The sequence below is a fragment of the Canis lupus genome, chromosome 5, assembly GCF_003254725.2.
Source record: "Canis lupus dingo isolate Sandy chromosome 5, ASM325472v2, whole genome shotgun sequence".
In the NCBI taxonomy this organism is placed as follows: Eukaryota; Metazoa; Chordata; class Mammalia; order Carnivora; family Canidae; genus Canis; species Canis lupus.
The window spans coordinates 59,038,794-59,064,321 of NC_064247.1; the positions used below are offsets into that span (position 1 = coordinate 59,038,794).

General features: G+C 54.9%; 1 protein-coding gene across 1 annotated transcript in view; it reads left to right on the forward strand.

Annotated features, from left to right (window-relative positions):
* The first annotated feature begins 1,793 nt into the window (after positions 1-1,793).
* AJAP1 (adherens junctions associated protein 1) overlaps positions 1,794-25,528 on the forward strand; it is a 123,129-nt gene continuing 99,394 nt past the window's right edge. The window contains exon 1 of the mRNA XM_035716522.2: positions 1,794-1,947. Coding sequence (XP_035572415.2) covers positions 1,919-1,947 — 29 coding nt within the window. The 5' untranslated portion in view covers positions 1,794-1,918. The remainder of the gene's footprint in view (positions 1,948-25,528) is intronic.

The window sequence follows — 25,528 nt, forward strand, 5'->3', positions numbered from 1 at the left end:
ACCCCGGTTGCAGGCTTGCCGCAGAAGAGCTGTGCTAGGCGGCCTCTGAGGCCTGCGATTCTGCACCTGCCTCGAGGGCCCCAAGGGGACAGCTGGGCTTTGTGGGACGTTTCCCAGGTGGCAGAGCAGGACCGGCCTTCCGAGGAGCAGTTCACCGTAGGTCACTCCTCTCAGTGAGAGGCCCGCAGGGAGGCCCTTCGTCCTGGGGCCGCTGTCCTGCAAATAGGGCCTCACCCGGGGAAGGCAGGGACAAGCTCTGGGATGGGGTAGGGGGGCCACGATCCCCGCTGCGGCAGAGAACCTGGGAGGCCGAGGACCCTGAACTCAGCGGCTCCTCCCGGAGCGAGGGCCTGGCCAGCAGCGGCTGCTGCCTGCTGCTCCCCCTCGCCCCGCCCCGGGGGGCTGCGGGATCCGGCCCGGGGGGCGGGGGGGCGGGGGCTGCCGGAGCGTGGACGTTCGGGTCGGGGCTGGGATGCGGTAGAAGGCGCTAAGCTCTGAGCTGGAGCGCAGGGGCTCTTCCGCCGGGGCCCAAGGCGGGGGCCGGGAGGCGGGAAGAGAGGAACGCGGGCCGCGGACCCTGGCGCTTCAGCTGCGCCCGGAGGAAACTTTCCGCGAAGCCTCTGGCTCCAGACGCCCCCTAGCAGCGCCCCCTCGGGAACGCCCCCTCCCCACAGTAGCCGTCCGGGTCCGCCGGGCGCACCCGTAACTGGGTCGGAACCCCGAACTGCTTCGCAGGCCATCCGGTTACCGTGGCAACACCATCCGGCGGCGCCCGGCGGTCCAATCCGAGCCCGCGACCTGTCTCGAGCCGCTCCCAAGGTGGGGACTGGGACGAGGCCGGGGATGGGGAAGGGGCGGCCGGGCCCCCGCGCGAGGTGTCGCGGGGCCGAGCGGGGCGCGGCGGGGCGGGGCGCGGCGCGGCGGGGCGGGGCGCGGCGGCGAGCGGCAGCGGGCGCCGGGCAGGGGGCTCGGGCTCCAGTTCGAGGGGCGGGGAAGGCGGGTGACGTGAGCCGGGCCGGGCGGGCGGAGTTGGGACCCGCTGGGGAGGCGGGGGCGAGCGCGCCGAGAGGCAGACGCGCGGAGGGAGGCGGCCGAGCGGGCGGGCGGCTCTGCGGCGGGCGCGGTGGGCGCGGGCGGCGGGGCCCCGGGATCCCCGCGCGCCTCCTCGGCGCCGCGCCGCCGCCGCGCGTCCCCACGCCCCGCGCCGCACGGCGCCCTCGCCCCGCGCGCCCCCCGCGCCCGCCTCCTGCCGGCCCCGGCGCCGCGGCCGTCTGCAAGGAGCGCTCAGACGGAGCCCCCGGCCAACCCGAGCGGCGCCGGCCGGCGGCGCAGCCCCGCGAGAGCCCCCTGACCTGGCTGCGCGCGGGGGCCCCCCGCGTCCCGCCGCGTCGCCGCCGCCCGCTCCCCCGGGCCGCGCCGCCCCCTCGGCGCGGGGCTCGGACCGCAGGCGGGAGACACGCACGGTGCGCGGCGGCGCCGCCCGGCCTCCCTCCCCGCCGCCCCGGAGGCCGACGCCGCGTCTCCGCCGCCTCTCCCCGCGCGGCCGCAGCGCCGGAGCGCGCCCCGCCCGGGCCGGCCGTGGGCGCCCCCGCCTCGCTGCCGCCTTCGCCCGCTCGCCCCCGGAGGGGCGGCGAGCCCCGCGCCCCGGCTGGAGGATGTGCGCCCCCGCGGGCCGCCCCGCCTGAGCCATGCGCCCCAACGGCGGCGGCGCGCCGGCCGGCATGGAGCCCCGCGCGGCCGCGCTCTGACTCGCTCTGCGCCCCGCGGCCGGCGGGCGGCGGGCGGCGGGCGGCGGGCGGCGGCGGACGGAGAGCCGGAGACCGGCGCCGCGGGACGGAAGCGAGCGGGCGCGGGCGCGGGCGCCGCGCAGATGGCCGGGGCGAGCAAGGTCTGAGGCTCCGCTCCCCGAAACGTGACCATGTGGATTCAACAGCTTTTAGGACTCAGGTGAGCCACCCGGCCAGCGCCGGGGTGCGTGTGGGTGCGTGGGTGCGTGGGTGCCGGGCTGGGCTGGAGCAGCGCTCTTGTCGGCGTTGCAAACAAGGGGACCCCCCTCCCCGCTCCCCGCCGGCTGCCGGAGGGGGTCCCGGGAGCCCGGCCGCGGTGCCAGCCCCGAGCTCAGAGCTCCGCGACCCCGCAGGGAGCGGCCGGCTCTCCCGGCTGCGTGCGTCCGGGTCCGGCCAGGGGCGCGCGCCCCAGCTCCCCGCGCAGCCGGGCTGGCCGGGGCGAGCCCGCGGCTCCAGGCGCCAGCAGCGCAGTGTCCTGGCCTGCCGCCCCGGCGCGCCTCCTCCCCGGGGCCCGCCGAGCCGTGGACCCGGGGCGGGGGCCAGGGCTGCCGGAGAAAGCTAGAGCTCCCCCGGCTTCTGGCTCCCGGCTCCCGGCTCCCGGCTCCCCGCTCCCCGCTCCCGGCTCCCGGAGAGAGAGCCTGGCAGGAGGAGTTGGAGGAAACCAAAACCCAACAGCCACTCCGCCCTCTCTTCCCCTTCCCCGGGCCCCCGGGGCTGAGCAGGGGCCGCCTGGGCGCCCAGCTGCCGATCCAGCTGTTTGCCGGTGACCTCCGGGCCCGACGGGCGCGCACAGCTGGCGGGCAGCTGGGGCGAGCGACGCTGGGGCTCGGGGGAGCGCGGGCGGGCACCCCCCACCCACCCACACGCGCAGACGCCCGCGGGGACGCCCCGGGGCTCGTCGCGGTCGGGGCTCCAGGGCCCCTGGACCCCGGAGGTCGCGCCCGGGACTCGCGGCAGGGGTACGCGTGAAGACCCTTCTCCGCAAACTTTGCCCGCTTGCTGTGGAAGTCGGCTTTGGGGCCGGGCGGCGGGCGGGCGGCCTGGGGCCCGGGAGGGCACTGGCGTCTCCTTGGCCGGGCGGCTGCCTCCGCACCGTCGCCCGCCGGCCTGCCGGGGGGCTTCTCGGAGCTGGTGCGCGTTTTGGGTCCCGGGTTGCAACCCAAAGCAGGGGACGACAGAGGCGGAGGCGGAGAAAGCGGTGCGGTTCTCGAGTTTGTCCACTGGGATGCACTGCGCTCCCGCGCTGGGGAGGAAAGGCCGCCCGAGCCGCCCCCACCGTCGCCCCATCGGAGCTGGGGGGAGCGAGCCCGAGGGAGGATCGAGTGCGCGTCCTGATTTTGAGAAATCGGGAGAGGTCGGAGCGCCTCGAGCCTTCTCTAGCTACCCTTGGTTTACGAGACCACCCCCACCCCGGGGGAAAGACTGCTTTTAAAACATCTAGCGAAAATTGTCAGATGTTATTATCCGCCTTTTTCTGGAAAGCGGCATTCCTTCTCCTGGTGGCTGGTCTTGTTTGCCAGTGTGGGCTTTAAAGGGTTAATGGCGAAGCGGATCCTGTTGGGTACTGGCTGGCCTGAATCAATACCGTGTGCTTGGACTAGATAACGTTTAGGCTCCCTGTTCAGGGACACGGACAAAATGGAGCGGGGCAGCCGTGCCTGGTGACCCCTGCAGGTGCCCTGCCATCCGCCTCTCAAGTCTCAGCCAGCCCCGCAGGGCCTCAGGAACGACCCCCCAACCCGGGCCCCAGCCTTGGCTCTGGGGGCCCCTCTGGCTCCCAGATGCTTCCTGAGCCACTTTCTGGCCGCTTGGCTGCTGACTGACTGCTGGGAAGTTATGTGTGCTTTTCTTTTTTTTTTTTTTTCCATTATTACTAAGTTGCTAGATTGAAAGATTAGTACATTTTGATAAGGGGGAGAGAAGAGTAAATACCATGGAAGGAAACCTCTGTGCTGGCTCAAAATTCACTAAAACAGTTCCTCTAAAGCATCCCCAAGTGAGATCTCCTTGGGATTTTGCTGTAGGAAATAGTTCTGTTGGTGATTTTGAAGTTTGACCTTTTGTGGGTTTTTTTTTTTCCTTCTGTGTTAGCACAAGAGATTTTCTGTAAGTGTGCCTCTAAGGACGAGCTGTCACCCATCTAGGAGACTGACAGGAGAGAGCTCTGTCATGTCTGGGAGAGCCATCCCCTGGCCAACAGAGGTGCCTTGCCAGGAGGGTCAGTGTCGTTTCCCCATCACACCAGGCAAGGGTAGTAATAACAGTAACAAAGCCAGGACTGCTTACTCGAGACCTGGATATGCACTTCTTCCTCGATGAAAACCTGTCACCTTTGCTTACAAGCTCACCTGGCCCTCCAGGTGAGCACTGGGCATCTTGCTGCCAGGCTTCCAACCTGGTTGTGTCAGGCAGTTCCTGACCCGGAGCCCAGGTGAGAGGGGGCAGCCTGGGCATCACCTGAGTCCGAAGCTCTGTGCCCAGGCTCCTGAGATGAAGTCTGGGCTTGGTTTTTCTGCTTCTGCGTTTGACCGGAGCTGTGCATGGAGCCTTTTCTTCTCACGAGGCAGAAACAGATTGAGTCTTAGTGAGCTGTTTTCGTGCCTTTTTGGCGGTAGTTGTATCAAAGCACTGAGCACGGATAAAGGTATCTCTTGAAGGCAGCCAGGAGCTTGACCAGCTGCTCTGGAGCTCAGACATAAATGAGCACCGAGCCCAGCGTGGAGGGGTGCTTACTCAGCACGCAGCAACGAGTTTGGCTGCCTCGTCCTCGTGGTGAGTGGCCTCTGGGGCTGCAGCCCACAGCGCTGCAGCTTTGTCAGGGGCTGGGAGCTTGCGAGGCATTTGCTAGGTGTCCTCGGGCGGGCCTCGGCCAGCCACCGTCACGGCTTCTTCCCGGGCCGTGCTCCTCGGGGCTGCTCTGCAGGTTCTCCCGCCCCAGGGCCCTGGGTGTGCGTGTCTGCGTGGGGGTGGGTGTGTAGCAGAGTGCTGTGGCTCTCTCCTCTTGTAGGGTGCTTTGCGAGTCCCCCGAGCTCTGGCCGTGCACGCGGTACCATGCTTGGGCCTCACCATATGGACCCAGCGGGTGGCCTCTCTCCCTCCCCGCCTCTAAAGTCCAGGAGCTGGGGCTGTGCAGAGGCTTTAAGAGGACGGACGGAGTCAGACGCTCTGTCCACAGACATGGCCCTCCTGGTGAATCCTGGCTCGTGCCCATTTCCAGCTGCTGCTACCAAATTGATTGCAGCCGGAATCCACCGAGTGTCAGCGGCTGGGATGCTCATCAGGGAGAGTGATGCTGAAATAAATGGCCATTCTGAGACGCAGCTCAAACCTTTTCACCACTGGGGTGCGTCCCCCTCCCCTCATGCCACGCCCACCCTGGGGATCCAGCATCCACATGGAGGAGGAGGGGCCGGCAGGCTCCTCCTAGTCTGTCCCTTCTGCTGATTTATTGTAATCACCTGCTTCCTTTCCTTCTGTGCGTCCACGAGGGTGATAAGTAGGGAGCTGGGCAAGCCAGCTCCGAGCCGAGACAGCTCCATGCCTCCCTGAGATGTCTGTCTCTGTACTTCCAGAGGGGGAAGAGCCCACATCCCCACCGCATCCTGCATCCTCTTAGCTGGGGTTGTTCAGGTGTCAGTGGGAGTGGTGGCAGCCCCGCCTGGCCTCCGCACCCCCCAGCCCACTGGCCCCGGGCACTATCAAGATATCTGGCACGAAGGGGCTGGGTGTGCTCGCTGACGCCTTTATTTCCCTGGGCCTCTAGTGGGAAAACTCTGCTGCCCAGCTGTGTGGATAAAAGCTGCCCCCTAGGTCACGATGAAGTGGGTAAACAGCAAACCCCGACCCACCCGTGACTGCCCAGCCTTCCAGAGCCCAGGGGCTCCTGTCTGGGGTTACGTAAGAGTCATCTGCTTTCCATATGCGTGGTTGCCAAGTTTTCTTCAAAGGGCTACAAGTCAGTAGAGACCAAATTGGATGTAAAGATTAGCTTGGAAAGCCAAATATATCCTTGATCTAGATTTTCATGTTTGAAGTCTGGCTCGAGAGGGTTCCTCTTGCCCGATGCCAGTCAGACTCGAGGGGGAGTAGGAGCCGGGCTCACTGGAGCTGGAACAGACAGGCCATGGGGCCCACTGGCATCCTTTCTCTGAGACCCCCTTCCAGGAATTCACAGGAGTCGGTGAGTCATAAGGCTGCCGAGTGGGGAGTGGCAGTTACATAACTCAGATGAACTCTCAGGTAATAGAAAGTCAGAGGCTGCCGCGTGCCCGTGTCAGAGCTTCGGGGGCCCTGGTGTGGGGTACCCCCGCTGTCTGAGCTCTCTGAGCACATCGGCGCTGGAGCAGATCTGGCTGTCTGGAGGAGACCTGGCTGCTCCAGCCCCCTCACTGGGGCACCCTGTACTCCGGCAATCAACGAGAAAGTGTAGGATATTTCTTCAATGCCGAGTCCCCGAAGCCCCTTCCAGAAGATGGTGTGGGATTCATTCCCTTCTGCTGCTGGGGTGGGGGCAGCTGCCTAGGTATCTCCCAGCAACCTCTGCACGGGCTGAGTTAATTGGGGCACCTGGCAGGTGCAGAGAAGTGACCTGGGGAGCTGTGCTGGGCCTCCTCTTCTCTTTGGCAAAGGCCGCAGGGACAGTGACAATTCAGAAACCCAGCATTCCTCTGTGGGGGTCTTCAGCATTATCAGTATCTCCGACGTGGCTGAAAGAGAGCCCAGGGCAGGGGCAGCACGTTGAGAGTCGCATGTTGGCAGAGGCCAGGGTCCTGCGGCTAGACTAAGGGGACCTGGTGTTGGCGGGGAGGAGCTGGGGCTCGTATTTGCATTTCCATCCCCTGCATGTGCTCTGCAGAAGGGTGCCACTTTATTTCTTCATCCCCGCCCCCCACCCCTCCAAGAAAAGGTTGGTGGCAGCCATGCTGGTCCCATCTGTGCCTTAGCCTTACAGCCTGCCATTCACTGTGCTTACTCTGTCCACTCACTGGGACGTCTGCCATTTGTTGCACTTTCTCTTGGGTGGCCAGCCAAGGAGGGCTGGCGTGGCAGGGCCTGCTGTGGCTCTGCCCTCCCACCATTTCCAGTCCCGTGTGGGCACTTGCCTGGGCCATGTGGCTGCTGAAGCCTGGTCGCCTGCCCTCCCCAGGGAATCCATGCTTGGGCCTGTGACAGCCTCAGGGGCCCCTGGAAAGGGCAGCATCTGGACCTTGTAGTCTCAGTAGAGACTGATGGGGTGGGTGTGTCCACCGGAAACCCGTGTTACACCAAAGAGGAGTCCTGGTCTCTGCAGTATGGGCTCATGAGGGCAAGGACTGAGTCTTATTCTTCAGGAGCTCGTGAGAGGAGTGTGTGGCACACAGTAAGTGCTCAGGAGATGTGTGTGCATGAGTAAATGTGTCTGCCTGGCTGAGTGCCCTGGCTTCATCTAGTCTCGCCCTGTGGTTACTCGTCCTTAACTCCACACTGAAGCTTAGGAAAAGAATTTGCAGCCAGGTCCACTGTGTGTTTAGGCCCTGTCCTGCCCCAAATAGATAGACTACTTCTTCCACCTGACTTACTGAGGCTCAGGGTTCCACCATTAGAGATTCTTTACTTTGCTGTAAGATTCTGTTGCATTGGAATGCAGACATGTCTAGCAAAAACAGTCCTATTGAGCTCTTTCAGTTATTAACAGTTCAGTAGGAGTGAAAATATCTGATTTTTAAGTGTCTGGGAGGAAGAATGGGTATAGATGGGAGGAGAACATGAAGGGTGGTAGCACAGGTATGCCAATGGGATTGAGGGGAAAAGGCATCACCAGAGAAGGAGATACGGGGTGAGGGTGGGCTTGGGGCCAAATGCAAGCTATTAGCCTTACAACTGCACTGAGTCTTCCCTTCCCTTTGGCTTTCTCAGGGACTGGGACAGTTCATACCCCTACTGGGGACTAGGGAATGTTAAATCGAGACAGAGCTTGGCTGAAAAAGAAGGTTCTGGTCAGTATGTGAGTCCACAGGTGGGCAGGTAGGTAGGTTGGTAGGTCCTGAGGACAGGCAGTGATGTGTACAAGCCTCTGGCACTTTGGCTCCTGTCCTGAATGTGAGCTACAGAATTTGCACTGGACTCCGATAAAACATGTCTGCCTTTTTATGAACGTTGAGGTAGAATTGACCTATGACATTATATTAGATTCAAGTGTGTAGCATAGGGATTCAGTATTTGTATATCGTGAGATGATGGCCGTGGTGAGTCTAGTTAGCATCCATCCCATCACACAGTTACAGAATGTTTTTTTTTTTTTTTCTTGTGATAGGAATTTTTAAGGTCTGCTCTCGTAGGGATTCCTGGGTGGCTCAGTGGTTGAGTGTCTGCCTTGGATTGGGCTCAGGTCCTGATCCCGGGGTCCTGGAATCAAGTCCCATATCGGGCCCCCCACAGAGAGCCTGCTTCTCCCTCTACCTATGTCTCTGCCTCTATGCATGTGTCTCTCATGAATAAATAAATAAATAAAATCTTAAAAGATCTGCTCTCTTAGCAACTTTCAGATATGCAAAGCAGGCAGCAGACTGGTGGGTGCTGGGATGGGGGTGAGGGCGTGGGCAAAAGAGGTGAAGGGGATCAAAAGGAACAGACTTGCAGTTATAAAATAAATAAGTCCTGGGGGTGTCAGGCACAGCATGGCGACTCTAGTTAATCACACACATCCACTTTAGATGTCTTTGTAACATAGAGAAGATGCTCTGATCTCTGATTTCATTCATTTCATCCACACTTTTCACTCACTGCTCAATCCTTGTATGCCTGGGGTGGGTGGCTGACCGTGAGCAGGTGCCGTGCAGATCCAGAAGTGAGTGGGTTTCTGCTCTAGAATATGTGTGAGGATAAAGATACTGTTAGCATCGGGGAGACCAGCACTATCCAATAGAAATGTAACATGAGCCACCTTTAAGGTGCTTGGTAGCCTCATGGGGCTGCCGATTGTCATATTGGACAGTTTCCTGGGGAAGCACAGACATGAGAAAAGTAAATGTTTTAGAGCCTGCCAACCCCCGCTGCCCCACCCATGTCTAGCTTGGGCACTGGTTCTCGTAGGTATGAGCCCCGAGAAGGGCCAGGCTGGCTGGCATTCCTCCCCATTTGACAGTGGACATCTGCGGAGTGCCAGATCTGGGCCTGGCTGTGCCAGTGCTGGGGGGAGGACGTCGAGCCAGGGTTGGGGCAGCAGCTGAAGGGGTCGGAGATCTCAAGTGAGAGAGAGCCGGCCAGTGAGCATGGTGCTCTTCAGGAGCTCCCACCCTGGGTTGTTGCACGGAGTGACAAAGCCTGCTCATTTATAACAGAGTCTTGGAGGCCGGGGGACAGTCAGTGGAGGGGTAAGATCAGCAAATGAAGAATAAGACAGAAGCCAGGCCACCTTCCAGATGGGAGAGCTGACCTCCTAGAGGGATGGTTCTAGGGTTCTGTCCCAGTGTGCCCTGGAGCCAGCACCCTGCTGGAACCAAGCAACATACCCTGGGGTGACAGACGTCCCAGTGGCTTCTCTGGCAATGCACATGCACCAGACCTGTACTGAGGACCGGGCCTTCATCCTCTGCCCTGCACTCAGCACTTAGCACCGACACGATGCTGAGAGTCTGTGCCACCCCGGGCTCGTGGGAGGAGGAGAGATGGTGAATTGCCAATGTCTGGTTCCAATGAAGACACTTACAAATATTCTTGCAGATATGGGGGTGTGTATGTGTGTGTATGTGCGCATGCATGTGTGCGTGTGTGCCTGTGTGTGTGCCTATGTGTGTGTTGGGCATTTTGAGGACCGGTGGGTACCAAAGCACTTAGATCAGGAGCTCCAACTCCAGGTGAAAAGAACAGTTTTTAAAACAAAACTCCTCCTGCAGAAGGAAACTTGCTGTGTTCACACAATTGAGAGTCTAAATAAGAAATGATGGAACACGCCGCATCAGAACTTGGCTGCTGACAAAAAAAAAAAAAAAATCTTTAGCAAAATATTAGCACACAAAATTCAACAATATATAAAAATATAAAAAAAAAGCTTATATCGTGGCCAAGTGAGGTTTGCTCCGTGGATGTCGGAATGGTTCTGTATTTGAGGATCAATCATGGTAATCTATCAAATGAAAGGCTAAAGAATGTCATAGGATCCTCTGCATTTGATAAATTCAAACCTATCCACGAGAAGGCATGTCAGAAAGTCAGGAAATAGAGGGGCACTTCTTCAGCTTGATAAAGAACATATACAAAAGCCTACAACTAAGTTCACGCTTAGTGCTGAGAAACTGGAAGCTTTTCCCCTTGAGATGAGGAACAAGCTGGGGGTGTTTCCTCTCCTCACTCTGATTCAGCATAGTGCTGGAAGTCCTAGCCAGTGTGACAGAGGAAGAAAAAGCAATAAAAGACATACAAAAGGGAAGAAATAGAACTGTCCTTATTTGCAGATGATTGTCGACATAGAAAATCTCATATAATCCATTAAAAAAAATAAAAAACTCCCGAACTAATGAATGAGTTCAGGTAGGTTGGAGGATACAATAAATGTATAAATAAGAACTGTATCTTTCTCTGTTAGTAATGAACATGTGGACACTGAAATAAAAAATGCAGTGCCATTAACAATCACCCCCAAAATGAAATATTTCAATGTAAACCTAACAAGTCGTGTTATGCTGATGACTCACATGCTCAGAGCAACAGGGTGCGGATGGAGGAGATGAAAGGAGGTCTAAGTGATGGAAAGTCATACCATATTCATGGACGGGAATACTTAAGGAAGGAAGTCACTTCTCAAACTGATATAGGAGGTTAACATAATTTTTATCAATATCCCAGCAAAATATTTGCACAGGTAAGATTATTCTAAAATAAAGGACCTAGAAATACTAAAATAGTCTTTTGTTTCATAAATATTTTATTTATTTATTCATGGTGGGGGCAGAGACATAGGCAGAGGGAGAAGCAGGCTCCCCGCAGGGAGCCTGATGTGACACTCCATCCCAGGACTCTGGGATCACGACCTGAGCCAAAGGCAGAGACCCAACCCCGGAGCCCTCCCCCAGGGACTCCCTAAAACAGTTTTGATAAGATAATAAAATGAGAGGCATCAGTCTGATGACCAGACTTATTATGTAGTTGTCATATCAAGACTGTGTCACATTGATGGAGGGATAGATTATCAACGACACAGAGCAGAGAATCTACAGGCGGACTCCCACAAATATGCCCAGCTGATTTTGGTTAAAGGTGTTAATTCAGTGGAGAAAGGGTAGCCTTTTCAACAAATTGTGCTGGAACAATGGGACATTCATAGCCAAGAGCAAGCAAACAAACAAGAATCTCAGTGTTAAGTCTTGTACCTAATACAAAATTAACTCGAAATTGGTCACATAATTACATGTAAAATGTAAAACTAGGAAGGCTTTAGAAAAAGAAAAAAAATGAAGTTATTCAAGATGTGGGACTCAGCTGAGAGCTCTTTGACTTGCCACCGAAAGCACGATCCATAAAAGGGAAAAAATGATAAATTAAGATTTTATAAAATTATATATTTTATATAATTATGTATTTTATAAAATTATAAGATTTTATAATTTTCTCTCTGAAAGTCTCATCCAAAAGGGTGAAAAAGACACTACAGAGTGGGAGAGCATATTTGCAAACCATATACCTGAAACAGATCTAGTATCCATAAGACAAATACCTCTCAAAACACAATCCAATTAGAAACAGGTGAAACCATGAAGGGACATTTCAGCGAAGAGGGTAGTCAGGTAGTCAGAAAGTACATGGAGAGATGTTCGACATCGTTACTAATTAGAGAAATGCAGATTAAAAGCACAGACATCACTGCTCATCTATGAGAGCGGCTAAAATGAACAATACTGACAACACCAAGTGCTGACAAGGATGTGGAGAACCTGGGTCTCTTGCATGTTGTTGCTGGTGGGAAGGTAAAATGTGACCATGCAGTTGAGCTTTTCACTCCGGGGCATTTATGCCAGAGAAATGCAGACATGTTCACCCAAAATCTGCACACCTGTTTTATGGCAGCTTTATTTGTCATAGTCTCAAATTGGAAACTACCCAGATGCCCTTCACACCGTGGAATCGTGCCCAGGCATAGCAATGAAAGGACCATTGATACACCCAACAACCTGTATGAATATCTGGAGAGTGATACTAAATGAAAAAGCCGATCTGGAAGGTTGTGTGCTACATGATGTCTCCATAGCATGCTTCAAACAGTGAAATTACAGAAATGAACAGGGTAGTCATTGCTAGGAGTGAGAGAGGGAGCAGGGAGTACGAGAGGAGATGATATGGGCCACGCGAGGGATCTTGGTGGTGATGGGGATGCTTTCTGTCTTGATTGCATCGATGCCAATATCCTGCTTATATTATTGTACCCTAATTTTGTAGGATGTGACTGCTGGGGGAACCCCGTAAACAGGGCAGGTTCTCTCTGTTATATATTACAGTGCTCGTGAATCTACAATTAACTCAAAATAAAAATTTAATTAAAAACCAAAGAGCCTCTACTTATCTGCCAAGATAAGCATCAGAGTGTTGGGTTTGTGTGTATACCTTTCAGGCACCGTGTTTTTGGATTTAATGACAGTCGGGCACTGTGGAAATGGGGAAAGGGGTAAAAACATTATGGAATTTGCTATGTTGTGGTCCTGCCACATTTTTAAGAAAATACAGCAGCCTATGAACGGTGTTGCTCATGTTACCAGATCCATCATCAGTGACAGCAATAAATGACCTGGTGCATATTTATTGGATAAGAAGAGCTGTCCAGATTCTTGTATAAATCAGGTCAGCTCTGAAAATAGAGCAACCTTTTTGGGGACAGTCCCACTTTCCTACCCCGGTGCGTAGGGTGGCTTCAAGACCATGCTCCGAAGATTTTAAGTCAAATGCAGGAACAGTTGGTTTCTTGTTTCTAGACGAGTAAGACATGAGCCTCCAGTTCTTGAAGGCAGAGCATTAGTTTGTGGCTTTGCTGTTTTCATTTTATTTTGGTCTTTATGGTAAAACAATTGCAGTGTATTGTGTGTGTGCACATATGCGTGTGTGTGTACATGTGTGCATGCGTGCACATGAGCACACGCACTCTGTAAACATTTGTTGAATGATGTCAGTTAATGCAGTGGGAGGCTCTACGTTGGATTTGACTGTGAGCTTCTGAGACACCCGGACTAGACCCGCTGTCTTTCTGTCCTTTCAGGTCCAACTGGGAGGTGCTGGGCCACCGTAGTTCCCTACCTTCTCATAACCCAGGCTTTGTGCTGATGACCTAGCCAGGCTACATCCTCTCAGTCTTCAGGATCCCCGTGATGGCTCTGTGGCATGGGCATTGTTGCTTTTATCTTACAAAGTTGGAGATGGAAGCTCAGAGAGGTTTAGTGACTTGCCCAAGGTCACAGAGCTAGCCAGTGGGAGAGCTGAGATTTCGACCCAGGTTTCAGGGACTCCCAGGTCCACTTGTGCTCCTCCCATGGCTCTTTGTGGCTCCAGTGTTTTATACAAAATCTCCTTCTTACTCCTTTGGTTAAGTTTCACATTGCCCTCTTGGGACAAACAAAACAAACAAACAAAAAACAACAAACCTAGAAGGACCTGCTTGCTGCGATGTCAGGCCAGCACTCTGAGGATCCGCTGTCCTTGTGTCCAGCAGATGCTGGAATAACAGGTCCTAATGGCAACCAGAGTTTTGGGTGCAAGTTTTATAGTCTAACTGAGAGATCATTTTGTGGCCAAGAACTGATGAAATGTCATGAAGGGGTGAAAACACGTCTGTGACACAGATACTGTTATTCAGTCTACTTAATAATTAAAAATAAATGTGTCACCAAATCCACGGAGACCCCTCCTGAGAGCTCGTGTGAAATCATACCGCGGAAGTTAATGAATGAGCCCATCGACAAAGTTGGGTTAGTGTGACACAGGTCTGGGTAGCGGGATTGTCTGCCGTGTGTGTGTGCACATGCATGCTTACTTCTGGATTATAATTTATATTCTGCGACATTCACCCATGTTAAATGTACGACCCAGTGATTTTAGCAAATGTGCCATGTGTGCAGACATTTTCGCTGTCCTGCAAAGATCCCTGCTATTTCCAGATAACCCCCATTTCTACCCTCAGTCACACGCAACCGCTGGCCTGACGTGTATCTCTGTAGATTTGCCAGTTCTGGGCACTCCCTGAAGGCAGAACCAGGCAACACTCCATTGGTTTGGGTAGCTTTCTTCACTGCGCCTTCGTCCTTGGGGTCTCTCTACGTTGTAGTGCACTTCTCTGTCCTCTGCATTATTTCTGAGGGGCACTGCATTTTTGGATGTACCATAGTTGGTTTGTCCATTTGCTGGTTAATGGGCACTTGGCTTCCTTCTGCTTTGTGGTTCATGCACATAATGCAGCTGTGAACACCGCTTTCATTTCTCTTGGAACCCATGTCCTCCGTGGCCATAGACGGAAAGGCTTCGAGGAGCTTCAAGGAGCCCCTTATATCACCAAGTTGGTAGAAATGCACGGGGCAGGGGTCCAGGATTCCACCTCTGGTTTTGGATTTGCTTCTTCCCTTTGCCCTAAAAGAAGAGCTGACTACACACAAGCCATTGTTTATTTGTTCATTTTTCATTTGATAAACATTTATTGAGTGTCAACCATGTCTCACTATGGTGCTGTGTCGTGGCGAGATAAAGAGCAGTACAAAGCTTTCTGTTCTGCCTTGGTGCAAAGATACCATGAAGAGGAACATCTGAGTCATTAGAAGGGCTCCTGTTCACCTGGGTGTGGTCACCCGGGCAGGAGGAGGGGGCGGAGTGTGGCCTGGGACCAGAGCAGAGGGGGCTGGCAGGTGGCCCTGCAGCAAGTCCCCCAGCCCCTGAGGCTTCTGCTGCGTGAGGGTGGCCTGGCTCACGGATCCAAGGGAGGCAGCTGCATATCTCATCATGGGCTTCCTTCCAGAGGGACAGTGCTGCCCGTTTAGTTCATCCAATGGGGTACCTTTTAGCAGAGGGCTTTAGAGCATCCTTTCAGATGGAAGAGATGGTGCCGAGTCCCTATATAGGCACAGGACAGCGCTTACAGGAAGCTTCCCTGGAGGACAGGTTAAGTTGAATTGTAGGTGCCACGTGCATGTTCCAGGGTGGGGTCAGTTCCAGGGGGATCTGGGAGCTTTGAAGAACCTGATTTGATGAAAGGAAAAGATGAAACGAGTATTTACCATTACGTGGTGAGACAGTGCATTTGCCAGTTGTCCCCGAGCCTGGGCTCCTGGCATCCCTCCTGCATGGGTCCCATGTGCCTGGACAAGAATAATGGCCGTGCTGGCCCTGGAGGGCCTTCGCTCCCAGATGCCAACTTAGCAGCTGGTGTCGAAAGCAGGGGCATCCCAGACAGACCTCCACTGTGGGACCAGTGTGAGTGGTGGTCACTTCCTTGAGCCCCATGTTGAGAAGGGATCTGAGTTCTCCTGAGGCCCAGAGGGAAGTGTTCTAGACCATTCATCATATCTTGCTGGGCAAGGGATGGGGGTGTCAGAGAAATTTCCTCCTTCCCTCCCTCCTTCCCCAGAAGGACGGACAACAGGGCTTGTGAGTGGTCATGGGCTGAACACCTTGATGGAGGCAAATTTATATTAGTGAGCGCTTGTGATTATGGCGTACCAGGCACTGCTCCAACACTTGACGCATCTTAACTCATCCCTACGACCCTGCTGTAATGTAGACGTTTAATGATGTCCTGATCCCCAGGGAGGCTCAGAGAGATTGAGTGATTTGTCCAAGTCACACAACAAGGAAATGACAGAGCCAGGACTCACACCCAGGCAGCTAGCAGTAAGAGCTGCTCTTACTGGTCTAGAAGACAATGCATGGGTGTTGGTTGTATTGAAGGAGCATGATGTCCACCAGGCCCAGGCAGGTGGCAAAATTGGGGATTTGAGCCCAAGTGTGGAGGGGTGGGGTCCTTCCTGCCTGGCTCAGCGTGGAGCACGCATATTGAGGCCCAAGATACAGAGATGAAAATGACACATCCTGACCTTCAGGTGTTCTGAGCCTGGTAGGAAAGATGATGGTTTAGGAGTGCCCATGTGACAACAGAAGTCTGTCCATGTGGTTGGGGGGCCAGAGCCCTGAAGTCAGGCCTGCCTGAGGACCAGCTGGGGAGCCACAAGGAATGAATGCCACCCGGTTGGCTGCAGAACCTCCAGACAACACTCTCCTGCTGGGAGTGGGTTGGGAACACTGTCCTCATACAGTCAAGGATGGCCCTAGGAAATAACTGGCGATTTGGGGGAGGGAGCAGGTCAAGTCCATGACTGCTTTTCTTTCCCTAGAAAACATCTGGTGACCTCCACTACCGCTCTGGCATCTAGATAATGCAGCTCACCTTTCGTGAGAGTCCCATCACTGGCCTCCTGGACCTGTGATCAGAAATAAACCTTCTTTTGTGGATTCAATCTCCCAAACTGTTGCAAAAAGCCATATTAGGCAAAGGTGGAGAAATTGCCCAGGGACAGCCCATAGGCTTGACGTGCAACTACTGTTTTCTAAAACTGACTTTTCTAAAACAGAATCAGTTGGCAGGCAGGGGCCTTATATCTTGCCTATTGCAATGAGCCTCCTGAAACCACAAGGCCAGCCTTGTGACAAAAGCCCCAGCCTCTAGACCCGCTGAAAACTGTGTTCCAGCACTTGGCAAGGAGAACATAATAATGAGGAGGGAAAGAGCCCACCTAGGAGTCTGCTTTCTCTCGCTCCCCCCATCCCCTCTTTTTTTGTAAAGAGAAAATGCAGGACTGTACCCAGATGCTGAAAAAAGCTGTACTTCCTGCCGAGGGACATGGTGGCTTTCAGAATGCAAGGATTCTTTAGGGAGCCAATTATGCAAGACAAGAGTAAGCATGTTTATTTTTATGACACCGCATTTCAAAATCCCAGAAAACGTTGATGGAATGGCCCCATTAGGCGCCTGGGTCCCCCCCGATGCTGTGGCATTACACCTTGCAGTTTGCAGGGGGCATGTGCAGGCTCTGAGCGAAAGCTCCACACTGGGCTAATTTACTGCCCGCCACTACCCCAGAGGTCTCTTTTAGCTCCCACATATCCAGGTTCCTTCTTCCCTCAGCATTTTTCAGGATAATTTGATTCTCTTCACAGAAGCTCGATCAGAAACCCAGAGCCCCAAGCTCACTCTGATGGCCTCTCTTCCTTAGGTTCTCATGTCCAGGGTGACAGGGGAGGTCAGAGCTATGGTTTTATAGCACCAGCTACCCAGGTGATCCCCAGGATTGCAGCCTAGGCTGGCTCTGGGCCTGGTGGGGCAGAGGAAGAGTCCCTTCTGATGCCTCTATTTAGCAGACAGAGATGGTGTGCCCACTGTGTGCAGGTGCTGTGCTGGCTGGGGATACAGGAGAGCCCGATCCTGACCCTGTAGGAACTTTTAAGGGGAGTGAGGGCAGAGGTGCAAATGAAATTTCAGGAGCCAAGAGGAAGAAACATATAGCTCCACCTGGAGCAATTGGGAAGGCTTCATGGAAGAAGCAACACTCAACTCCCATCAGAAAGTATGAGAAGGAAGATGCATCTGGGCAGAAGTGGCAGGGTGGCTGCTCTTCATCGAGTGCTTCTGGTGTCTGTGCTCCTTGGGGCATGGAGGCACCCAGCAGCTAGTGACTTGCTGAAGACTTCCCACCTCCTGGCTTAGGGGGGAATCCAGGTGCAAGGCGTGGGTGGAGCAGGTGCATTTGGATCAGGCTGTAGGTTTTGCACAGCTGAGGAAGGAGTGCGTGTGGAGGAGCCTGGACAAGCCAGCAGGGCTAGCCAGGACTCGGGCTTCTGTCCAAGGGAGCCTCAGGAGGTGCCGGGGGCAGGGGTGCTGCTCCATTGCCCCAGTGTGCTCAGGTGTAAAGGGAAAGACAGATCCTGGGGAGAGAGGTGAGGAGGAGAGTCACTGAGAGCAGGGGAGTGAGTAGATCTGTGGAAACCCCTGCCCCAAAAGCAGAGTCTGCTGCCCTGGCCAGTCAGTGCCAGCCCCCGCAGAGGCCTCGAGAGACCCCAGGTGGTGAGGAGCTCAGGATAAGAAGACAGTCTGGCCAGGTCCCTCAATCAGAGATGTGGCTGCCTGGCCATCCTCCGGCTGTTTTCACTCAAAATTACTCTTCAGAAAAGTGCTGGCTCGAGACCATATGGGGACAGTGCACAACTCGCTCCAACCACCCCACCTCTCTCTCTCTGCCCCCCCCCCGGGAAAAACCTATCCCATACTCAGGCTGTGCTCAGCCCATCTTGCCCACCCTTGAAATGCATGCTGGCATTTTGAGAAAGGACCCCAAGATTCAAGGTGTCAAGCAGCACCATCAAGTCAACGTGGAAGCTTTCAGTAGAAAAGGGGAGCTTTGGGGGGAATTTGTTTCCTCCTCAAATAATGTGGTCAGGGTGGCAGATCTTTTTGTCACCTGTGGGTCCAAACATGTGTGGCAGTGAAACTAAAGTAGCCTAGGAAGAGAGCTGTGTGTGTGCATGTGTGTGTACATGCAGGTGTGCATGGAGGGTGTATGTGTCAGTGACTATGGGTCTGTGTGTTGTAGAGTATGTGTATGTGTGTGTCTCTGTGAAGGTGGAAGTGTGTATGTGTCAGTTTCTGTGTCTGGGTACCTATAGGGATGTGTGTGGAGGGGTGTGTGTGTGTTGTATACATGGAGGTGTATGTGTGTCAGTGTGTGTGTGTCTGTGTGTACATGTGTGGTGTGTGTGCAATATGTGTGGAGGTATATACTTGTGTGTATATGTGTGTGCACAGGTGTGTGTGTCCATGTCTGTGTGTTGTAGAGTGGGGCAGAGTGGGTGTGGGGTGTCAGTGGACTTGGAAATCATCAATTGATAAATCTGTGCCCTGTTCATCCATCAGGTGCCCAGTAGTTCAGAACCTTAATTAACAAAATCTCTCAATAGCCCTCCATGATCAGAAAATGTCATTTAGCCTTATTTCACAGGTGGGTAAACTGAGGCATTGCATGGTTCAGCAGTATGTCTAAGGCCGTGCAAGGTCAGCAGAGTGGCACCCAAGGGCTCCCAGAGGAGCCTGACCAGACCCCTGGGTGTCCTGCTGTCCCGTTGCAGTCCTGGGCAGGGACACCTGGGGAGCATGGGCACATCCTTTCTGTGTTTAGCATGTGATGTGTGTCCTGACGTCTGGTATCCCCACCTGGGAGGTGGGCTGGGTCCAGGGCTGATGTACCTGAAGCGCAGCCTTCACTGCTGGGCCTTCTTGCTGGGCTCTGCTTGCACCTTATTGTCCCTCACTTATTTTTCAGTGGCAGTCAGCAGTCCAGGGCAGCCCTGAGAGGCAACGGGGTGGGTTGGCTTCACACCTCCCTCCCCCCTATCATCTCCCCTAGCCCCTCCTATCAGTCTGAGACCCTGTCTTGTGTAGGAATTCCAGAGTCACGGTGGGTAGAGTATGTACCAGTGGCCATGGGGCATATTTGGATTTCACAGGGACTCAGACTCAGCCAACAGGAGGGACTCAGACTCTGTCAACAGGAGGGGCCAACACTCAGCCAATAGGAGGGACCCAGACTCAGCCAACAGGAGGAAGGACTCAGACTCAGCCATAATAAGGGGCCGAGATTCAGCCAAAAGGAGGAACCCAGATTCAGCTAACAAGGAGGGACCCAGACTCAGCCAACAGGAGGGACTCAGACTCTGTCAACAGGAGGGGCCCACACTCAGCCAATAGGAGGGACCCAGACTCAGCCAACAGGAAGAAGGACTGAGACTCAGCCATAATGAGGGGCCGAGATTCAGCCAAAAGGAGGAACCCAGATTCAGCTAACAAGGAGGGACCCAGACTCAGCCAACAGGAGGGACTCAGACTCTGTCAAAAGGAGGGGCCCACACTCAGCCAATAGGAGGGACCCAGACTCAGCCAACAGGAGGGACCTAGACTCAGCCAACAGGAGGGACTCAGACTCTGTCAAAAGGAGGGGCCCACACTCAGCCAATAGGAGGGACCCAGACTCAGCCAACAGGAGGAAGGACTCAGACTCGGCCAACAGGAGGAGGGACTCAGACTCAGCCAACAGGAGGGGCCCAGATTAAGCCAAAAGGAGGGACCCAGACTCAGCCAATATTTTTAGTTTATATTTTTTTTTCATTGAGGTGGAATTCACATAAAGAAATTAATCATTTTAAAGTGTACACATCAGTGGCACTTAGTACGTATACAGTGTTGTGGGGTAGCCATCAGCACTAGCTGGTTCCAAAGTATTTTCGTCTTCCTCAGGAAGCCTGGTATCCCTGTCGTCCGCACCCCACGGTCTACTCTTTGTCTCTGGGTTTACCTATTCTGGATAGTTCCTACAGCGGAAGCGTGCCGTGCGCGTGCCTCTGGGGCCCGGCTTCTGTCGGTGGCTCACCCACACGCGGTGCATGTTCCCGTCCTCCGAATGGCTGAGTATATTCCCTTGCTTGCGCGGACCGCGCTTTGTTTCCGGCTCGTCCACCGAGGACATTTGGGTGCTTCTGCCTTTCAGCTGGAGTGAGTAGCGCTGCTGGGAACGTGGGCGCACGGGGTCTGTCTCCGGTTCTCTGGGGTGTGTTGTCCGCAGCTGCACCTCGTGTGCGGCCCTGGGTGGTTCCTGGACTCCCTCCCAGCCTGGCTTCCTCGCTGGAGGGATGGGGAGCGGGGGGGTCACCCTGCCCGGGGCCTGGCGAGCGCCGGTGGCTGCCGGTGGCTGCGCGGTGACAGCCGGCCCACCCCCCGCCCCATCGCCGAGCAGCCGGGCCTCTGCTTTGCCTGTGGGCCGCGCTGGAGCGCCCGGCGAGGAGCAGCTGTTCTGTCTTTACTCCTAACACATCCCCAGGGAGGAGGCTCGGGTGAGAAGCGGCACTTTTTATAAGCTCTACACTAAAGAGGGATTATGAGCCATTTTGGGAATGGATTAAAGCAATTGCCCCTGGGATGAATCTTATTCTCGGTGACTTTTGCTTTCCCCTCTTCCTGGACCTCAAAGCTAAGCTGTATGGTCTATTGAAAATACCTGAGCCGACGTTTATCCTTTTAGCCAGATCCCAGCCCAGACCCCGCAGGAGCGTGGGACCTCTGTGACCCAGCCACGTGCCGTGAACTTGGAGCTTCTCCGGTGACGGCCCGGCTTGTTGAGCCTGTCACTTCTCATTGAGAGCAGCATCTTGCTGGCACAGAAGTGCGCTGCTGCGCGGCCGCTAGCTCCCAGGGAGCTGCTGCCCCTCCGCCCTGGCACCGGGTCCCCGAGCGGAGTCACCGCCAGCCTCATGCCTCCGAGGTTTCCTGTCGCAAGAACCCGCGGGGTCAGCTGTTCAGGAAAACATGTGAAACCGAGAGCAAACCCAATGAACCAGAACACAGCTTTCCAGAATGTTCTTCCGCCCTCTCCCTCTTTGGAGGAAGGCAAAAGAAAATGGCCACAAACTTCATCCGTGTTGGGGATTTAAGTTTCTGGAAAGCCCCTTCTAAGGGATGTCCTGGCATGGAAACCATTTGAGAACGTCCTGAACTTTACCCATCATTACTTCTCTGTAGAGACGGTGGTAGTAGTAACACTTGCTGGCATTTTAAAGTGTGCATCACACTTCCCATGCATTGTTTCCGTTTGTCTTCACAGCAGTGAGTAGACTTGGGCGATTTTGCTCACTTAGAAACTGAGGCCCAGAGTATGATAGTGATCATAATATTGACATGATGATGACAGTCTTTGTGAAAGAGCAAACCACCTGTGACCAGGGCCGAGGTCGTATGGCGTAGAGTACACACATCCTCCCCCTTTATCCGAGAGCCTGCCAGGAGCATGGAGCCGGGTCTCCCATCTAACAGGTGCGGGGTCACAGGCTCGGGACAGCCCGCCCTCCTGAGTGCAGTCTGCAAGTGGGGGGATGGACCTGCCACGGGTCCGGCTGTCCTCTCCAAGCATCTCCGCTGGTCCGTGCCCCATCATATCCCCATCCCTCAAAGGACGATGGCATCATGACATGGAAGCCTCATTAACTGCTTCTAATCTAAAAGATATTGGCCCATTATTTTTCCTGCTTTTGTAAATCCAGAGACTGAACAAAATTGAATCCCTGGGTAACCAGAAAATGTAATTAATGGGAACACAGCATTTCAACAGGGAAGCTGGTTAGAGTCTGCTTCATTGTCGCACAGACCTCCCACCTGCGCTCAGGTGCCCGGGAAGAGCAGAGATGCTCTCGTGAGCCCTGTTCTCCCCTCTTTGGTGGGGTCCTCACAGCGCCCTCGCCCTCTGTCCTAGGGTTCTTGTGGGGTTGGGCACAGTGGGTCTAGGGGTCTCTGGGCTGCTTGTGAATCATGTGATTTTGTGCATGTTGAAGCCAGGCAGCCAGGCGTCTTCCAGGGTTGGATTTTGATGGGGTGTCATTGTGGGGTGTGTGCACTGTTACATCAGGTAAAGGGAGCAGTTGGGGGTCACACGGGCCTTGCACAGCCAGACCTTATGCCTGCCAGCATTGCCCCCATCACATAAAGGATCTCTGGATGAAGCAAACAGGGACGAAACAGCCAAGCCACTGGGAGCCTCAAAGGGCCACACTCAACCAGGACTTTTGTCTGGATGGAGGGCTGTCTCCACCAGCTTTGCCCCTGTGCTGTCGGGATATAGTGGGTTTCTGCTGGGGACCCAGCTGTCCTGCCAAATGATGGTAAACCTCCCATCCTCGGAGTCTGGGAACAGAATGTCCGGCACAAACTCCTTGGGAGGCCCCAGAGCACCCATTGCTGGGAACTGGAAACCAGAGTGGGGGCTTTTCACTGCAAACACCAGCTCTGTCCAGAGCCATTTCCATGGCTGAGGTCACATCTGCCCATGGATGATGTGAGGGGCACTGTGAACCCATAGGTGATGTGAGGGGCACTGTGAACACTACGTGGTCCTACCCCCTTCCTGGGCCAGGACTGTGGTGTGATGCCACACCCTCAATATGTCACCTGACACACCAGTAATTAAGATCATTAATCAGCTAACCTGAAACTAGGGAGATGATCCCAGATTATGCAGAAGGTTCAGTGTGACCACATGTTCCCTTAAACCCAGAGACAAAGGATGGAGAGATGCAGGGATAGGGGCATGGAGATTGGATGTGATGTGTCTCAAAGGGCAGGAGATAGGACCTTGGTCCTGAAGCCTGAGGGACAGGAGTCAGCTTTCCTAGGGTCCCCAGGAGAGGACGCAGCCCAGTAGTGCCCTGATGATGGGAGTCGTGTGACCCCGAGCAGAGGACCCCTGACCCACAGACTGTGAGCTGATGAGTGGGTGCTGCTCTAAGCCATAAATTTTGTGGTCATTTGTCACTGCACAACAGACAACAGGTACACGTAAATTAGTTGATGAGATGCCCCTGGCTATCCAGCCTTCTCTCCGACTCCTTCCCTCCCAGATGTGGGGTGTGGCGGGGGTCCCCGAGACCCCTTTGCTCTGTGGGCTGTGCACACAGATGTAGCTGGCAGCTGTCCCAGGAGATGGGCTCGCTGGTGGCCTGCAGTGTCCGGGTGGACCAATTAGGGTGAGAGTTCTGGTTCAGCCTTGTGCTTCGTCAGAGACAGAGTGAACTCACCACTGGCGGTTTGGATTCATGAGTCCTCTTTCCTGCTCCAATCGAGGCTTTACCAGAATCACTGATGCAGGGGAGGCTCTGCTCCTGAGGGAGGAGCAGAAAATTTGACATCTCTGTGGAATGCATTGAACTGCATTTCCCCCCAGATAGGGGGCTACCAGATAAAATATGGGAAGCACAGTTATTTTAATGTATATCCAGTTATTATTTAATTTCAGACAACAAATACTTCTTTGTTGTGTGTCCTAACTTTTGCATGGGATATTATTATACTTAAGGAAAAAAAAAAAAGCTGTTGTTTCTCTGAAATGCAAATGTAACTGGGCATCCTGTACTTTTATTTGCTAAATCTGGCTGCCCTGTTCCCAGGGATTGCAAACTGGCCGAGGGGCTGGGTTAGAGCACGGATGGAGCAGTGGGCAGGGAGAGGGCTCTGGAGACAGGATGCAGGGGGAGCTGTGGGCGTTAGTAACCCTTCTCAAGGGCAGGGGTCAGCAAACTATGGTTCCAGGAGCATATCCCACGGCTGCCTAATACCTGTCAATAAAGTTTTATCAGCACATGGTCGTGCATGCCCATTTGCATATTGTCCATGACCGCTCTTGTGCTACAAAAGACAGGATGGGACGGTTGTGACAGAGCCCCCAGCCAAGCCTGCAGAGCCTTAAGCGCTTGTCCTCTGAGCCTTTCTAGAAATAGTTGGCGAATGCCTGCTGTGTGGTCAGAGGTCAGCAGGAAGTTGTTAGTGTGGGGAGTGGAGGGAAGGACTCAAGTCAGACGCGAGGGGGCACTTTCTGACCTGGGGGGCCCCTGGCCTGGCCTGCTGGAGCAGTGGGCAGAGGCTCTTGGCGGCTGGTCTCAGGCCCCCACTCCTGGGGCTCTGGTGCCATGGGAGGCTCTCGGGGCTCCTGTTCTGATGGCACAGGGACAGGGCAGAGTGAGCAGCCTCCACCCTTCTCTACCTCCCCGCCTCCGTATTTTGGGGTCTCTGGCAGAAAGTTCTATGCAAACAAAAGCCTCGTTTTATCTGTGCCCTCCTATTTCTGTCTCGTTGCGTACTTCTGCTGTTCCTTCTCGACATTCAGCATTTTCAAACACAGATTGTGCGCAGGGCATGAATCACGGTGCCATGTGGCTATGGAGACGTTGTCCTGGGTCCTGGCTCGGGCATCTTCCTGCAGGCGGGAGAAGGCTCTCCCTTCACCGTGAGGCCCAGGTGTCAGAGCATCAGGACTGGGTGGAGGGGACTGGACGCACACACAGCCTGCACCTCCCTCTGCTGGGCCACCGTCTTCCTTCCAAACCCCCCAGGGGTGAGCAGCAGGAGCATGCCTCAGCGAAGTCCAAGGGTGCTGTCCCCGGGGATTCCCTCACTCTGACACCCACTCCAGGCTTTGGGGAGTCCCGGGACCCTCCAGTCCTGACACCAGCTGCAGCCCTTGGGGGTCTCCAGTGCCACCCCCAGGCTCAGTGATTTGCTAGAGGGACTCGCCCTATACTCACAGCGAGGGTTAGTTCCAGGGAGCGGATACAGATTAAAATCAGTGAAGGGAAGAGACACGGGAAGTGGAGTTCAGGGAGGAACTAGCCAGGTCCAGGATCTTGCGTAATCCCACTATGGATGATGGTGTCGCTAAAGCCAGCAGAACCCTGCCCCAGAGGTCTTCGGGGCAGCAAAATGGGAGAGAGTAGACAGAGAAGTTTCTCCATTAATCAGTGAGACATCCCTGAGGCACTTGGCGAAGTTGCTGCCGAAGCAGCATCGGGGCTGCTCTCCCACTGGGACCTGGACACCTGCAGCGTGAGAGGGTCCCCCCGTGGCTCCCAGCGCCGTGTCCATGTGAGGACAGCCCGTCCTGTGGGTTGCCTGCTGCACTTCCCCTTCTGTGGCCGGTTTCGGGAGAGGACGCTCTTCCAGTCCGTCGGCTGCTGCAGGATCAGTGGGCACCGTGTGTTCACCACCTCCTCGTGTCAGCTTGGTGCCTGTGTATTACTCACGCTCCTTCAATTTCCTCATCTCCTGTGCACTTGCTCGTTTTTTCCCCCTTCCCCCCCTTTTTTTTAAAGCAGTTCCAAAAAAAGATGATTTGTGTGAAGGCAGTAAAAACTGAGTTTATTTACAATGAATCCAA